The sequence below is a fragment of the Rousettus aegyptiacus genome, unplaced genomic scaffold, assembly GCF_014176215.1.
Source record: "Rousettus aegyptiacus isolate mRouAeg1 unplaced genomic scaffold, mRouAeg1.p scaffold_m13_p_5, whole genome shotgun sequence".
In the NCBI taxonomy this organism is placed as follows: domain Eukaryota; kingdom Metazoa; phylum Chordata; class Mammalia; order Chiroptera; family Pteropodidae; genus Rousettus; species Rousettus aegyptiacus.
In genome coordinates this window covers 61,949,580-61,968,034 of record NW_023416308.1, presented here as the reverse complement: position 1 = coordinate 61,968,034, position 18,455 = coordinate 61,949,580, and the positions used below count along the sequence as shown (strand labels likewise).

Here is an 18,455-nt window from a genome sequence, read left to right as displayed (position 1 = left end):
TTTAGAAGGCGATTTTTCATGAGCATAGCACTAGGTACCAAGCCACCTCCACTTTCAGTATCTCTGGAAGCTCCAAGCCCAACTTTGTGAGGCCAGGGAAATCCAGTCCAGGAATACTGTCAGTGTGGAGGACTTGGAGGGGGCAGGGCACGCACAGATATTCTAGAGAATCAGCTCTTGCCTGATCCAATTTGGCCTTGGAAACCCCCAAGTTTTCCCAGGGCTTTGTGGGTGGAAGGTAAGATGAGAGTAAGCCAGGTCTCGAGGAGGGGCCCCTACGGAATAACATTCAAGACTTTGAGTCTGGCAGTGCATAGCTGGCTCCCCGCTGCACCACTTACTTGTCTGGGGATTAGGCTGAGAGGTGTTCACAAAGCTAGCATATCTCTGCTTCATTCCTACCCCTTTGTCAGCGAAACCTGATTCCTTTACCAGTGGTATTTTGGTTTCCTCTTCCTTCTGATGCTTTTTCCAGCAGCTGTGCATTCTTATCCCTCTCCTGCTTCTACATAGCTTCATGTAGGGTCTGCACCTCCCTCCATTCCTTTTCTCGAAGACTGCTTTTCTCCATGGCTGCCACCCACAGTGGCACTCTCTGCCTCTCAACGCCTCTGTGTGCTCACCCCTAAACAGAATGGGCTTTGCCTACTCAACATTCAGTTTTATGACACACATCCATCAGCTTGACAGACTGTTTTCACATGCACAACAGGAAGTCAGCAGTGAGAGAATTGAGAACCTCAGCCTGTGAGCAGTGACCGCGGCTCATATCTGCAGTGCCAGGGCCTGTCTGTGTTATATTTCACCCTTTTTTCTTAGATAGTGACCCCAGGGCATACATTCATTCTCTCTCTCTCTCTCTCTCTCTCTCTCTCTCTCTCTCTCTCTCTCTCTCTCTCTCTCTCCCCACCCCCTTTTCTCTTCCTCTCCCTCTCCCTCTTTTCTCTCCCTCTCTCCTTCTCTCCTTCTCTTTCTCCCCTATGAAAGAAATAGCCTTTATAGACTGAACAGACAAATCAATAAATCTTCTATGTTGTGCGGTGCCGAGTATGCTGTCAGTATGAAATAGTAAATCTCTGCTGGGCAGAGGCGGTTCTATGACCGATTTTAGAGGGAGACCATGTCTAGTTCTTGATGACCGAAAGGCCAGTTAAGGAGCAAAACAAGATATGTCTGAGGCCGTTGTCTCTTTTTCCTTCAAAAAGTGTTTCTCCCTTTTTCCAACCCAGAATAATTTTCTTATTCCAACACATGGTTTTCATAAAGCTAATTCAGCACATAAAACCTGAGTGTGTCTGCCCCATGCATGACTCCCCTCCAAAATGCAATGTATCATTGTCTTCATCTCTGTGACCCAAACTCATTTAATCCTAAATCAATGTCATCAGAAGGCCTGAACTAATGAAACTGACTTCATGCCCAAGCCGTGGTAATGCTAAAGTCTAAACAGAGTGGGCCAGGGAACCAATCCCTGAGCCACAGAAGAATTTAATTTGGCATTTTCAAAGTGAAGATATAACCTTTGACCCAAGAAGGAGAGATAAAGAGCCTCTGTGTTTCCATTTTGGGGGAAAAGGCAGAGAGGTTTCGCAAAATAATGCTTGCATAATAACATCAGAGCTTCCAAAAATTCTGATGAAGTTAGGGATTTCTTTTCTCTTCATTTTCCAGTTGAGAAATAGTCTATCCCTTTCCCCTTCCTTGAGAAACATGGCAAAACTGTGTTCCGAGGGGTGGGGTGTAAAGCCCCATTTTCCACCTCGCATATGCCTTTGTGTATTTACTGGGAAGTTGCCAGGACGTCCCCCCAAAAAGTCCAATGTTGTGACATCGTGTCACAGTGTTGGACCTCAGCATAATTGTGTTGTGACAAGTGTAAGGAAGTGCTTCCCATCTCGAAAGGTTCATGTTTTCTTGGCCTGAGGATTTGTAACATAGTCATGAAGCCTGGCGAGCACCATGTATTCCCAGAGCTGTGCAGGAACTCAGGGCATTTCCAGCCTATCTGAGGACAAGGTGTAGCAGTACCATTTGTAGAACCTATAAACCTATTCAAAGCAGAATCCTGTGTTCTTACCCACAGCTCATTGTCTCATGGGGCAGTTGCGGGGAGGCAGCCAAGGATGGGAAACATGATGCTTACAGATGCCAGTGTATTTTCAGAAGACAAGATAATATCACAGGGAATCCCTTTCTCTAAAGCCCTGTTTTCTAGCACAGCACTCTCAGCCGGTAATGATGGGGTTTCTTAAAATGTGAAGAGAGGTGTAATTTTATCTTCCTTTTTAATATACTCTTTTATGCAGGAAAATAAGCCAGTAGGCACCAGCATTTTGCAGCTGGTGGTGACAGACAGAGACTCCTTTCACAATGGGCCTCCCTTCTCATTCTCTATTTTGTCTGGAAATGAGGAAAAGGAGTTCGTGTTGGACCCACATGGGATCCTGCGGTCAGCCGTGGTCTTCCAACACACCGAGTCTCCAGAATTTGTGCTGTGTGTCCAGGTATGACCTTGTTCTCCATCCACGTCAGGCTGTCTTCCTCTCATGCTTGTGTCTGTGCCCGCTAGTTGCTTTTCCTTTGTCAAGCGAGTCAACATAATTCATTACCATGCAGGAACGTTCGCCTTTTAATCTCAAATTCAATTTCACACCAATAAAAGCGGCCCTTGTGTGTGAAATTGAACAGGAAGGAAGAGAAGTATCATTGTTCAGGAAGAACTTTCCTGTAGGGTGTGCCAGGAACACAATCAACAGGTTTAAATCTACATTCTGAAAATTCCTGGGGTTCTAATTGACCCCCAAAGACAACTAAGTAGTCAAGGCTTTCTGCTTTGTACTGCACAGTATTTATCACATCACACCCCACTTGGGGAAGCTACCAATCTTAGTCCTAATGTGATCGAACCATGTCACAGCCTCTGCTTCTGAAGAGACCTCTGCTTGGTAAGTTTTCCCGATGAGGCAGGAGGGGGTCAGGCTCTCAGACGGCAATGATCTCCTAACATTTCTACTCCCTCAAGGTCACTGGCCTGTTTAAAATGGAATGGGATGGAGACAAAAGTAACAGATATGGAAAGGGCGTGGATAGGAAAAGGAATCGAGAGAGCACCAAAAATTCTTGTGTATGAATTTCACCAGTACCAAGATTTGTGTTCCATCAGTGAAACCAAGTAACTTTTTTTAACCCACAATTGTCATTAAAGGCAAACTAAAATCATTATTAATGGTGGAAATAATAACAATAGTAATTCTTCATTTGGATAGCATTTGATTAGATACATTTTTTTGATAAGTTAAGGCTTACTCTATTCCATACCTTCCAAATTAATGACTTCTGGCCCTGAGATATCAATGAACACTTCAGTTACTACCTACTCTCCAACAATATTATGTAAATAATTTTATATCACAATAAAGGTACTGAAGTGCAGGGAGAAAATTTTAGTGCCGTCTCACTGAAGCTAGTACAGTTCTTTGCATACCCTCTCTGGTTGTTAGAAAGCATATTTCATAACTCAGACTTGTAAAAAGTGTAGAGAGCTTTCTCCTCCTAGACCCTTATATTAAATTAACACCAAGTCCCATGTTTCTGCCTTCATAAGGCCCCTGAGTATGTCGGTTACATTGTCTTAGTCATGCCTCACCTTATTCTATATGGTCCCCTCCTTATACTACTGAAGAAGCCTCCCAGGTCATTCCTCTGCCTTCAGCCTCATTTTTTTCTGATCCATCTCTATACCCTTCCCAGATTAATCATTTCACTTTGATTATATTATTCCTTTAAACCAAGGGAACGAAACTACAGCCACTAGACCATATCATGTCCTCAGCCAGTTTTTATAAGTAAAGTTTTATTGGAACAGAATCTCACCCATTCACATACATGTGCTCTGTGGCTGGCTCCAAGCTAGAATTATAACTGAGTAGTCAATAAAAATCATATAACCACCAAAGTCTAAAGTGTTTCTTATCTTGCCCTTTACCGAAAAAGTGTGTCAACCCCTGTCCTAAATTAAAATGCTCTGTGGCTGCTCAGTGTCTAAAAATTTGTGGCCTATAGGCTAAATTCTGGCCCAAACTCTCAGATTTTGAATTTCAGGGTCTTTAAGTAGACATGACTCTCCAGCCCCTCTCAGGCCAGAGGTACACTAGTCTGTCACCTTACACCAATAAGCTTCATGCCTTCTGTCATCTTTTTGGCCTCTGACATTTGAGTGAACAACCTCTGGCCTATAAAGTCCAAACTCATAACTATCCTTTGAGGCTCTCCACCATTTCACTTCAAGTTCAACTGAATTTGCTAAATGTATCTTTTCTTACGTGAATTTTCCACATCAGCATCTCTGGCTCACATAGTCCATCAAATAAAGCATGTGGCAATGGTAATAATAACAACAAAAATCCAATTAACTCTCCTGTACTCAATACTTCTATAGGTCAGGCCTATGCTAAGTACTTTGCAGTCACCGTGTCTTGTAATTCTTAAAAGCATCCTGTGAGGCAGACACTACTATTTGACTCATATTAAAGATATAAAAACTGAAGCTCAGAGAAATTAAGTAACTTACTCAAAGCCAGACATGTAGTGAGCATTGGAGCTAAGATTCAAACTCGGGTTTATGGGATGCCCAAGCCCCTGCTTTTACACTGCTTTTCACATACAAGGTCGTACCTCCTCAGAACCCATCCAGCCTATAAGGTCCACTGCAGGCCCACATCCTCAGACACCTTCCCTAGGGACTGAGCCCACAGGAATCTGCCTTTCACTGAAGCCCTACAGCACTGACAGGTGTTCAGTAAAGATCTGTTGTCAGTTTGGTTGTTCCATTATTCAGATATAAAGAAGGAAGACAAAAAGGTTTTATTTGGCTACCTATTTTTCCCGTTAGTGTACCATTATTTATCCTAAACCTTAATATTGTGCAATTCCCACTTAAATAATGTGTCTTAAGTGTGCAGAAAGTGTGCCATCTGGTCCAATCTAAAGGAAAGAATCTAAAGAGAACCAAATGTTTTTCTGAAAGTGGCAGTGACACTTTACGAGGTTGCCTTGTGGCTTCTGTCCAAAATTAAAAGAAGGCCAGCCTGTTCGGGGCATATAGCACCCTCTAGCCTCTTTCCCTATTCCCTGCCACATTTTATTGTCCATAACAGAGTGTACATATAGGGACTAAAGATGATAAATCACTCCTCTTACTTAAATGCACGTCTTCAGCATTTTGCAGACTAATGGCAGGGACTAGAGAAAGAAGCGAATGTGGTTAAAGGAGGAGACATCTTTCAAGTTTTGTCATTTTTTTAAAAATGATTATGATTTTTTCTTAGTTCCTTGCCTTTCCCATTCTTGGTTGTTTTAGGCAAAAGACTCTGGCAAACCCCAGCAAGTTTCTCACTCCTACATCCGTGTGCGGGTCATTGAGGAAAGTATCCACAAGCCCACAGCCATCCCTCTGGAAATTTTCATTGTCACCATGGAGGATGACTTTCCAGGTGGGGTCATTGGGAAGATCCACGCCACAGATCAAGACATGTATGACGTGCTTACATTTGCCCTGAAATCACAGCAGAAAAGCTTGTTCAAAGTGAACAGTCACGATGGGAAGATCATTGCCCTGGGAGGCCTGGACAGCGGCAAGTACGTCCTGAATGTGTCGGTGAGTGACGGCCGCTTCCAGGTGCCCATCGATGTGGTCGTGCATGTGGAGCAGCTGGTGCACGAGATGCTGCAGAACACCGTCACCATTCGCTTTGAGAACGTGTCCCCCGAGGACTTCGTGGGGCTGCACATGCACGGGTTCAGGCGCACCCTGCGGAACGCGGTCCTCACCCAGAAGCAGGACAGCCTGCGCATCATCAGCATCCAGCCCGTGGCGGGCACCAGCCAGCTGGACATGCTCTTTGCAGTGGAGATGCACAGCAGTGAGTTCTACAAGCCAGCCTACCTGATCCAGAAGCTGTCCAACGCCAGGCGACACCTGGAGAACGTCATGCGCATCTCCGCCATCCTGGAGAAGAACTGCTCGGGGCTGGACTGTCAGGAGCAGCACTGCGAGCAGGGCCTGTCGCTGGATTCCCACGCACTCATGACCTACAGCACGGCTCGCATCAGCTTTGTGTGCCCGCGTTTCTACAGGAACGTACGCTGCACCTGTAACGGTGAGTACACTTCAGAGCTCCCTCCCACCCCATCTCCTGAGATTTCAGTAAACCAGGTTATCATTCCTGGTAAGTATGCATTTGTTCATTCACTCACTCAACAAAATGTTTACTGACCACCTGATAGGTGTTGTCCAGTCACCGTGAGAGATGCTGGGGTCGGGGCGGATACAGGAGTAAACATGATAAGCTCGGCCCTTGCTCCCATGGCTTATGAGTAACACAGAGAAAATAAATAAATAAATAAATAAATAAATAAATAAATAAATAAATAAATAAATAAATAAAAACAGGCTTGCTTAAGCCCATACATTGGTAAGATTGTTAGGGCAAGTACACAGTCCTGTGGGAGGACCCAGTCCAGAGGGAAGATTTCCTAAAGGAGTATCTCTAGGCTGAGATAAAGGTTAAATAGGAATTAAACTTGTGAAAACAGGTAGTAGAGTGAGAGAGTTCCAGGCAAAGGGGTAGCTTAAGGGCATGAGGAAGGCTTAAGGGCAAGAGAGCAACCTACACTGAGGGGATTAAAAGATATTTCCTGTTGCTGGGAGGAGCAGGAAGTAAGGACAAATCAGATTTGCGAGCAGGCCAAGGGACCACACAAGGGTTAGCCAGGATAAAGACTGTAGAAATGATCCCAGGGCAGTGAAAGCCATGGGCTGATTTGAAGTGAAGAAGTGACAGGATCATCTCTGTCTTTCGCAAGAAGCATGCTGGCTGCAGAAAGGCTTGGATTAGACAGGGCCAGGCCAGAGGCAGGGAAACAAGTTAGGAAGCTATTGCATAGGGCAAGGGCAGTTAGATTTGCTTCAGTGAAAAACAGGGGGCCGATGTCTGGGAGCATGGTCAAGGGATGGATTCAGCCCTCAGAATGGCAGAGATGGAATGCTTCATGTTTGTTGATGTAACTAGAGTTACTGAACCTTGACCTTTTCTGGTCAGAGGCCATAACTGCACAGAGTCACATGCCCACAGCGGTCAGCAAGAAGCATTGTTCTCCCCCTTTTTTCCTCTCTCTGACATGTGGAGCCATAAATTCACTGCCCTCTTCTAAGACAACTACACCCGGAGTCTTTCTAGCCAATGTGAACTTGGCCCAAAGGGACTGTGGCCAGAAGAGAGGCGATTTGTAAACCATCCCTTTAGGTAATCAGGGACAGGCAGGGCCCCTGGCCGCTTCCCTTATATAAAGCTCTGGGTTGTGGTTTGGAAAATAAGCTTATCGGAGGAAGACCACAGAGATCACAGTTCTCTTTAAGAGACATTTCGACAGCCTCCAAGCAGCTTAGAAGAGTGCCAGCCACTCACTCTGTGGTACTAAGCGAATTCTGTTTGTGTTTTCATCAGGTAGATGCAGTGATGTCTGACCTGTTGAATATGTAAATTAGCTCCAAAGTAACTCAGAGCATGCATGCTAGGTGCAATGCCTTTGTGACAGATGCCACCAACATGCAGAATTTATGAATGCCAGCTGTCCAGGCCTTACCTAGATTTCCTCTGTAGGCAAGCTGATTTATGCACCAAAGCTCTGTTAGGACCTCCTGCAGTGATTCATAGCAGGGTTCAAAAGATGTTCACCACAGGACAGAGCAGACCCTGCAGGAGAAACTAAACCAGCTAATGAATCCTTGTGCTCTGTAAACTTGTTTCATTCAGCAAAAATCCGTGGAGACAGCAATGTCCTAGGCACTGAAGATTCAAAGTAAAAGGACACAGTCCCTACCCTTAGGAGCTGGCTGCCATGAAGTCTGCTTGCAAGTACCTGTTCGCAATAACAGAGTTATTTAATAAATGCTAGGGAATAGAAAGGACAGAGTCCCTACTGTGGCCAGGGGGAAGCCCTCCATTACGTTTGTGTACCAGAGACCACCCAGGTGCTGGGTCTGAGGAATGAGTATGAGTTCATCAAGAAGAGACAGGGGGAGGGCAGACTTCGCAGAATTTCTTTAAAGGAGGAATTTAGAGAGTTGACTTTTGTTGGAAAGAGGGGAGCTTGTTCTGCATTTTGCAAGAGACACTAATATTTTAAATTCAGTAAGTTTCAAGGTGATGTTCTCTAGTCCCCATAAACCTTTCTGCTCCCAGTAAACCCAGAATGCTGGAATTCTTTGTGATTCAGCCCCCCGCCATCCCATGAGGGGGCTTCGTCTGAAAAGCAAACATTTCCTCAGTGAGAGCTCTGTGCACACAGGTCTGCCTCAGAGCCTCTTCTCACCTTCAAGTCACTCTTATAATTGAGCTATAAAATAAAATTCTGGGTTTTAATGCTAAAAGGATTCCAAAAGGTCATCTGGCCCATCCAGTCCTATCTCAGCAGGCAATATATAACCTCCTTTTTATAAATATGGCAGCTCCGTGCCTTGCCTAGCGCCACACAGCTGGTAAGAGTATCATGCTGATTCAGTAAGGTTCATCTTTGGCCCCTATTCTATTATCAGCCTCTTAAGAACAGGCGCTCTTCCATTTTTTATGTGAATCATAACTTCAGTGCTATGTACTCTGTAGGAATACTCAAATAACCTCATTTTCCCCATCAGATGATCTCTAGCCTCACGATACCATCTCAGGATGGCAAGGGGTCTCTCAAACTCCAGTGTGCATGGGGCTTACTAGAAATACCCACTGTTTATATAACTCAGATATAACAGGAGGTTCTGGGTGAAGCCTGGGATCTACATATGAAGCCTGGGTGATTCTAATGCTAGTTGTCAGGAAATCAAACTTCGAGAAGTCTCACAGCAAGATAAAGTAGAATAAATTTCCCCCAGGTTCAAGGGAGCAAGCTTTTAGTTATAATAGTAACAGCTCTCTCACTTCTTATAAAGTGTCGTCTTAAATAAAGATATAGGAAAGAACTATTAAAGAAAGCATAAGGCATTTTAGGCATCTTCTCATTTATTGGAAAAGAGAGATAATTGGATTCAATAAATGCCCCCCTCCCCAACACACACACACAACTAATATTGGCCACTCATTGGTTTACCCTGGAAGATCAGCAGATTCATAAATGGACTTTTCCACCACGTGGTAGAATAATTAGGATGATAGATAGATGTAGCTACCCATTCTGAGCTCTATAGTAATATTTATACAGACTTGGCCTCAACGTCTTATCGTCCTCCCAATTTTTTCTCACGCGTTTTTTTGAGTCCAGTTAATATCATTAGCATCTTGAACCAAAATGGTGAGCTGCTTTGACAAAAGAGAACAAACTTTAATTTTAGTGCCAAATAGGCTTATTAAATTCCAGCCGCCATCGAACATTACGTTTGAACTGAAGTGCAAGAGATACAAAGTTCTGATATCATGAGATAGCGCCTGGTAAACTTTAGATATTCAGTGAACATCGGCACTTTGCCAAGAAATCGGACACCAACTTAAATGAATAGGGTATGACTGATACACTTGAACCCCTACAGTGAAAGCATCCAGACAGAGAATCAGGGGCAGACCGTGGGGCTGGGCTGATTGTCCATTTTGGAAAATTTTCACTGAGTTTCCAAAAGTCTGGTATAGAAATATATCAAAAAAATAGACATGTCCAGGAGAATGGACTCCCCATGAGACCATCAGAGTTTAAGACCAGTGTGTTTGTGAGTGATGGTAGGAGTAGATGCCTGATTTGTGAAGTCCTGGATATGGAACACAGAATGGAACCTAGAACTCCAGATAAAATAAATGGAAAGTTTTCCACGTGAAGCACTGATACCAGCAGAGGTAATAGAGCAGCAGTCATGCCTTCAACCATGGCCTACGGGTCGAAAGAGTTTGCTCGGGGAGGTAGGAGGAGCACTGAAGCACATCACTGAGGGTGATGCCACCTGAGCTAGATCTGAAAGATGCCTAGAATTAGGCAGGTGATGGGGAGAGAGGATTCCAGGCCGAAGAGCATTAGAGCAAAGGAATGGAGGTAAGAAATGGTGCAATTCAGTGCATAGATGAAGGCAGGGACAAACGTAGCAACTAACATATATTGAGTCATAGCCAGTTACCAAGCTTAAAAATATATATATATATATATATATATATATATATATAATTGCATTTAACCTTTACGATAACCCCAAAGGGTAGGTATCATTAACTTTCTTCAAAGGTTAAGGAAACTAAGATTTGGAAAGGTCAACTGATTTGCTCAGGTTCACAGAGCCAGTAAATGGCCGAGCCGAGATTCCTAACCATTATACCTACCACATCTGCACAGATTTAAAAGGAACTGGAAAGTCACCTAATCCAACCCCCCACCTACTATAGATAGACATCCTGTTTACTATACTCCTGGCACAGCAATTCAGCCAACGTTTGAACACCAGTGCCAGGCACTCACTACCTCACAAGATGGACCTGGGACAACCTTCTCCCCTCAGTGCACCAAAGTTTGCATCCTTGTAATGTCACCCAACTCCATCCTGTAGAGCCACACAGAACCTGACCTGGTTAGCTCCTCCTCTACAAGATATTTAAGGATAGTCATTATGACCCCTTGAATACTCCTTTCCTAGACAACAGCAGAAGTTCCTTCGTTTCTTGGCTGTAAACAAATAGGAACTAATAAAGAGCTGTAAGTGGGTCAAAGAATAGGCATAAAGGGGGTGTCCTCAGTCCTACTTGTAGGAGTCCACAGAAGGCATTAGAAGCAATGCAGCTGGGCCTATTGGGTCTTTGCCAAGCAGGGAATGTATTTTAAGCAGAGGGAGAAATGAAGAGAAAGGCTCAGGGATTTGGACACCCTTTCATTTGTTCATTCACTCCGAAGTGAATTGAATACTATACCATGGCCTGGCTGGGGTGCTGGAGAGATACGGTGGTAAGTGAGGCTGACGTGGTCTCCATCCTCATGGAACATGAACCAGCAATGGGCAAATGACAAAGAGCTCGGTTGGACTGGATGGTGGGGAGCCAGGGCACTCCTGGGGAGGAATGCAGTCTGACAGGTAAACAGAGCCTATAATAGCAGCCATGGTATTATGCTGCTAATAAGCACAATAAAATAAAATGATGATGTCTTCTCTGAGGCAGTAAGACACTTAATGATTTTTTAAAAGCAGAGAAAAATCTGAGATTGGATTTGCACTTGGGCTGGGGCTTGTTAAATCTAAATCCTACAGGAGAGTCAATAGTCCCAATCCCAGTGGTTTAGAATAACTGTCAATATTGTCTCTGAATCTTAATCAGATTTCTTCTGCAAACTAGGTTTTCATTTTTGATTCATAGCAGATACGTCTCTGCAGATCCCTCATCTCCAGCACACATGAGTCCCAAAGTGCCAGGAGAGGTTTGCAGTGCAGGCGATCAGATCACCCTGGTGGTGATACCAACTTCTCAGTATATGGATATTCCCTCATATATTTTACCCACACGCAACTACCCCAGAGAGGTCATCTTTAATGAAACTGTACTTTAGCAAAATCATCCAGAACATATGGCTGTGCCATTACAAATGATTCTGTGCTTCCGGGAGAACCACAAGAGACCACTTCAAAGCCAAGAGACCTTGGGAGAATGTGTTTTAAAATTTCATGCAGGCCAGGAATTAAGAGAGAAGTTTCTTATGTGGCATTTGCCAAGACATGACATCTTGACGAAGCATGTAAATTCAGGGTGTTTACCAATAGTTATTGGATTCCCAGTATAATGAGGCAGAGACGTAAATCAAGAGATTGACTCAGCTAAAAGTGGCAGCGATAATAATCAAAACTAGATACCGATGTGTTACCTAAAGGCATAGACTTATCCAGGGGGCTGTGGGAATTCTGGGGACATGAAAGGAACGAGTCCTTAACTGTGGTGGTGAGAAACTTCTAAAACCTCAAGAGGATTAACTCTCCTCCCTGCAGTTTCCAAAGTGCTGAAGCTTCTGCTCAGGTGAATGGTATGTCTTTAACTCTGTAGAGAGTGACCTAAATTTCCATTTGAGCAAAACTTCTGAAGGTAGAAAACCTTCTTTCAGAGAATGGCCACATCGTGTGCACATTTCTCCTCGTGGAGAGACTTAGAAAAGAACACCTTCGCCCAAGACAGAATGGTAAAGGTACTCCTACAGCTGCGTGTGGCCTGTGATGCTGATTAGTTAAAAGCTCCAGGTCTTTTTTTATGCCTCCCATGTACATTGTCTATCAATGTACAAATCATGAATTGGATCCTTAAAGGACAACAAGGAAAAGATTATACTTGCTTTCAGCTCCTTGCCATGCCTCAGAGTCAAGCTAGTACCTTCAGCTTGGAGATTTTGTAAGTAATTTGTTTTTACTATAAGTTTTTATTTTTTCTTTGCAAGTCGTTTTGACATACATTAGCCTATTTAATTCTTACAACTCTATGAAGAATCATCCTCATTTTTCGGAAAAAGAAACTGAGATCCAGAGATGTCAAGCAACTTGTTTGGAGCCATACAGGAAATAAATTTGATAACTATTCAGGGCCAAAATCTTGGTCTGCTGCTTGTCAACGCAGCACCATTCTCTATTACACTGCCACGCCTTCCAGAGGGGACCTGGGAATGAGGAACAGAGCTTTCTCTGCCTGCTTTATGTTCTGACAGTTGCTAAAAATGTCTGCTCCTTCTGCCCTGCCCTGACATACAACAAATGGCATCAGTTGGTTTGATAAAGTGGGACCCTTCTCCCTTCATGCTCGTTCTGGCGCCAGAGTAATGGATGCCTGGAGATGCCGAGCATGTAGGTCTGGAGCCCCCGCCCGCCAAGCTGTCACTGATCACAGCACAAGTTAATTAAACCTAGATTATTTAATGATAGTTAATAAGATAAAGTTCCTCCCAAAAGCCAATGGGAACTGACACTGTTGTCTCTTCTCTGGTACTCCGGAGCTGATGAAGAACTTTCTGCCACCAAAGAGAGGGTCTGTAAAGCTCTATACAATGGTAGCTATATACACTTCCCTGAAAAGGGGATGACATAAACATGTGATTTTGAAAAACGAGTTAACCCCTCAGCATCCATTTAAAGCATACTGGATTTTATGTTGCTAGAGAATTTAAGGCCTTGGCCAGAAAGATGGTCATTATCCCCAGGAATGTGTCCCCAGGACCCAGACCTGAGTATATCTGAGGCTGTGGGATACACAACATTGTTCAGGGTTAACATTCAAAGATCAAGTCCCTCTAACAATATATTTATTTCGAAAAGGCCCTAATTTCTTATCATAGTTGATCAAGAGAGAAGAACAACAATATTGTATATGAGAAGTATTTAATTTTGTGAAAGCTGTTTTTAGTAACTAGAAGTTTTTCTCAGAATAGACCGCATTTTGTGCACACACACGCTCGCCTCTGCCCCCCACTAAGGAGGCTGTCACATTTACACTGACCTCCAGACTCTACTCTGCCTGCGTACATCCTAGAGCCACAGGAGAGTGGACTGTGAGCAGAGCCAGCTGACAGCAGCAGCTGGATACTGGATGTTTTTGGCTCCTCCCATCTCGTATAGGACTGGGGAAGAGGCCGCAGAGGGTTTTAAAAGCATCAAGAGACAGATCTCTTGCCAAGAACTGTCCCCTTTACCTTAAAGAAAACCTATTAAAAAAGAAAAATTTAAAAAAAAAAACCTATCAGAGCCAATGGCTGCTAAAACAAATAGAAATACATATAGTTATATATCTGATATTTGTATTATTAATTTTAGAATGCACATATTATATTTATATTAATATATTTTTTATCCTCCAGCTAGAGTTTTTATAATAGGGATTGGATCTAATATAATCCATTAATTTAATAGATTTAATTACATGGGTTCTATGGTTATGACATAAGGAAAGAAGAAGAAAAAGAGCTGTGAGTTTGAACTCCACTTGTGAGTCTAAGTGGCTTTGTGCTTTAACCCACTAGAAGAGATGTAGGCGATGAAATGAAAAGTCCTGTGCTAATTACCAGGCAGGACTAATGGTAAAAGGAGAGGTCAAAACATGTGGATATAAGGGAAAACTATTCACATATTTATTTATTCTGAAATACAGTGTTTAGCTTTTATATATAATATACACTTACAGCTCTTTTTAAAAAAAAAATGTTACCATAATTCCTGTTGGCAAAAATTGCTTTGCTGTGATGGGTCTGAAATTATCTAATCCTTTTCTCCCCTTTGAAATGGTGGCTTTTAAACTAGATTTTTGATATTGCCATGTTTCTTAGCCACACAGCCATTGCATTAGAGCAGAAAAGACTATGAATGTAATATATGTAGCTATATCTCAGACTAGTAGAAATTCATAGAATGGCTCTCCTTAGGCTGGTTAAAATAGGTCACAGAAAGAGGCATGCCCATGGAATGGGAAGTAACTGATTTCTTAAATACATAAATTACTATTTCTGTGTCTAATTGGAAGGAAATATCCAGGTAATCGAGTGTTACATCTATTAGCTGTGAGGTATTTAGTGATTTTTTTAAATGCCACCTCCAAGTGCTCCGTTTGCATTTTTTTGAGCTTATACTAACTTGTCAACATTTAGGAGCAACCTAGAAGTGGGCAGGCCACAAGAAACAGAAAGGAAACCACTCAGAAACAGCAAAGTGTCAGCTGGTAGACTTGTGAACGTACCACAAAGAAACAAACACAAACACATGAATGCAGTTAAGCCATTAACTGTGGTTGGTTCATTCCCATGAAACACAGTACCTTGTTAATCAAAGTATCTCATCTTCCAAGCCTCAGTTTAAAATACTCCCTTCCTTTAAGAGAACTTCTGACATTCTCCCTGGAAACACAATCGTTCTTTCTTGGGTACTTCCACTGCACTCACATATCTCTATCAAAGCAGTTACCCTAATGTATTGGAATTGTGTGTTTGCATGTTGTTTCCTGGGGGAGGAAGTGGCAGGATCATTTTCTTTGATCTTTGTATGTCCAGGCCTACCACCTCATTGGCCCTAAAAAATTACTTGTTGAATGAATGCACCAAAAGTTATTTAAAAACTAATTATCACAAGCCTCTTGCAATAGATTATGAGGTGGTTGAACAGCTTTTTTAAATTCCATAAATACTGACAAATAAATGTCAGGAATAAAGATTTCTTAGGATGAAAATCGAAAGATGTATTTCACGGCACTCATGTCTTTTAGAACCATTTATGGAATCATTCTAAATTTTCAGTTAAAAATCCTTTCATCTTCTCACTTTGTAAGCTGGGCCATTGCCAACACTATCTTCTTTGACCAAGCTCTAAACAAGTGGAAAATAGGATTTATCAATTCTGAGTTTGCCGATGCTACTTATATTGCTCCTCTCAAGGATCACAGTTCTTAAAATGTTTGTATGGAGTTAGCAGTAAAATTTTGCTTTCTCCTCGACAAAGAAATGACTGTATTATGTGGCAGCATGCTCAATGAACAGGAAGGAGTTTGGTTGGAAAGAAGTATGATAATGGGACAGATCTTGCTCAGGAGAGAAGCTGCTGATGTTTGGCAAGTTCTGGGTTCACAGAGAAGAGGCGCTCCTTCAGGCCACTGCTAACCCTGTGGTGGGTTATTTTTAATTTGTGTCTCCTTTTCTATAGTACTTTTACCACTTAGACTCTCACCAGGCCGAAAGTGACCTAATTACATTTGAAGTATCCAAGACCTTTGAAAAGGGCACTTCCTTCAGCGGACCCATATTTGCCATCGCCGTTGTTCTGAAATAACTCACTTGAGTCCTGAATTCTGCCTTAATCAGTTAATCTGCTTTCCAGGATTTCCTCTGTGAGGGATTAACCTTTCATCTTACTGTGCTGTGAACATCGAACAAGTAGAAAGGAAGCCTTCCTTCCCCAAGGATAATTCTACTATTTTTGATAGCGGTAGGGCACATTTGCAGCTAATCAATACAATAGCATGTAGCGGGAGGGATTAGGAAACAATGTGAGTTGTACTTTCACAATTTGGAATTAGTCATACTTTTCTTCAAAGAAGTCTTTTTTCCCCGACTCTGGGAACAACAGCTAACATCTTCGGATGCCTATCCCTAGCTTTTTCAGGGCAGGAGAGGAGTATAGAAGAAATCTAAACTCAAGTGATGCATTCAGACAGCCCCAGTATACAGGAACCTCACTCTAAGAAATATAACCAGAGCCTGTGTGTAGTGTGATCTTTTTTCAGCTGACGTCAGAGGTCCAGTCACAACCTTAGCATGTTCTAACCTAAAAGGAGGAGCTCTTTTTACTCTTTACACCCAACTGACTTTAGTCTGGTAGTAAGCTTTGGGCAGGTGCAGAGACATCCGGTGGGTACCCATACCGGTCGAAGCCCATTCAGACCCTCTGGCTTCTGTGCAGCGTCTGTCTCTCCACTTGAAGTCTGCAGAGTGCAGCTCTCGAACCATTTCTGTGCTCCCTGGAGTGTAGGGTGATTCCCTTTGTACTGATCATGCGTGTTCCCCCTTTGTCACAGGAGGACTGTGCCCGGGGTCCAACGATCCTTGCGTGGAGAAGCCATGTCCAGAGGACATGCAGTGTGTCGGTTACGAAGCCAGCAGGAGACCATTCCTCTGCCAGTGTCCACCGGGAAAGCTTGGAGAGTGCTCAGGTGCAGAATGGGGTAGAATGATGAGGATATGAATTCATATTCCTAAAGTATTTTTCCTGTAGTAAATTACACTGCTCTAGCCCTTCCAGAAGACACTTCTGTCTGCATCAATACTCTGCTTCAGAATGGACCACAGTTAACATCCACCCTTGAATGTACTTGGGGTTTACTGCAGCTGGAGCCTATGCTAAGGATACCTGCACTGACTATGGACTCCTTATGTAATGGGGACACCACAGCATGTGTTTTCAGTTGTGTCACATGGGTGGGAAGGGTGTGAAATTATGGAACACAGAAGGCTACTGGTTAGGAGAGGAGTTGGGGTATCTGTGGCATAACCTTTGATGTTCAGAAGGCTGCACAAACCCATAGCCACAAAATAGAGATCTACAGAAGGTAGGGCTGAGCCAGTCCAGTGTGCCTTCCATAGGGTAAGCCCAGCCTAGAGCACCAAGTAAGCAGGCTCTCCACTGGAAATGTCTAAGTGTGCATTCCCCAAAGGAGAGGTGCTCATCTCTGTGTCTTAAAGAAAGAAAAATAATGACCATGTATGTTATTTCAATCCAAATGATCCTCTCTCAATTGTAATACTTCATTTAATTCATGTATTTTCTACCATTTTTTTCTTCTAAAAAGAGTATTGTTCATGTTGGGTATCAAGAGAACACTCTTTTTGATAGAGGATATATTTAAAATACAGGTATACTGATACCAATTTTGGAATCCAAGAAATAGTTATTGAGTAATGATTACGATAGTAATTACAGTGGGAATAAAAAATAATTATGACTAGTATGTGTGAGGCACTTTGCTAATAAGCACTGGGTTCTAGAAATTCAGCCTCTGGAAAGAGAAGTACTGTTCTTAAAAATGGAAACCAAAACTCTTTTATAGTTGGTTTCAAGAATGGAGCTGCCCCTGAAGTGAAGGTATCACCAGCATACTTGCTTTTGAAGTTATCTAAGGCTCAGACTAAAAGGTATTTACGCTGTCCCCACCCCAACATACACGCTGTGCACGTAGCAGATGGGCGTGCAGGATGACGATAAAGCCAAGTCTATGAACCCCAGGGTGTCACTGTCTGCCCATCTACCTTCTACTTTCTATATAGCAAACTCTTAATTGTTCATAATTATTGTCCATTTGGTATATATCCACACTTTCCACTTTTTATCCCAGCAAGACAGCTTTTCAATCGTTGCTTTACTTGTTAAAACATAAAAGTTGGAATAAATAAATAAATAAACAAATAAATAAATAAAACAAAACAGGGTGAACTCTGAATTGGGCAATGTGAGCAGGGACAAGAATTCTGGGAAGGGGCACCCTGAAGGTAATTGTGACTGCATGTGACATGGACTTCCTTTACATCAGGTGCCTTTTTTTAACATTAGTGTGAATGTCATAAGTCGTTCGACATTAGAATATGTGGACAATATGGAGTATCTTTCCTTTGTTCCATGGCATTGAAGATTCTTGAGTGCCTAAGTGATGGGGTGGACATGAAGGGTATCCTTTAATAGAGCTAATTTTAGAAAGTGGGCACAGAGAAGAAAATTCAGGTTATAGAATTTACCAAGTTGCCCTTGGCATTAAACAACTAAGATTTTTTGGCATCCAACTAGTTAATATTTTTCTCACTTCAAAATTAGAGTGCGACCTGAAAGGAGAACCAGTTTTTAATCAAAAATGGTTTCTCCTCAATGCCTTCATTAACTTCCCATGGTCTTTAATCAACTTACTTGGTAGTTGTTGGGTGATTTCATATGTCCCTGCTCA

The 18,455-nt window shown here is 42.7% G+C and overlaps 1 protein-coding gene across 5 annotated transcripts in view; it reads left to right on the top strand.

Moving 5' to 3' along the window:
* The window catches only part of FAT3 (FAT atypical cadherin 3), a 603,178-nt gene that overhangs the window by 552,213 nt on the left and 32,510 nt on the right, over positions 1 to 18,455 (top strand). For all 5 annotated transcript variants that reach the window (XM_016158663.2, XM_016158661.2, XM_016158662.2 and 2 more), the window contains 3 exons: positions 2,307 to 2,504; positions 5,360 to 6,158; positions 16,542 to 16,676. In XM_016158663.2, coding sequence (XP_016014149.2) covers positions 2,307 to 2,504; positions 5,360 to 6,158; positions 16,542 to 16,676 — 1,132 coding nt within the window. The remainder of the gene's footprint in view (positions 1 to 2,306; positions 2,505 to 5,359; positions 6,159 to 16,541; positions 16,677 to 18,455) is intronic.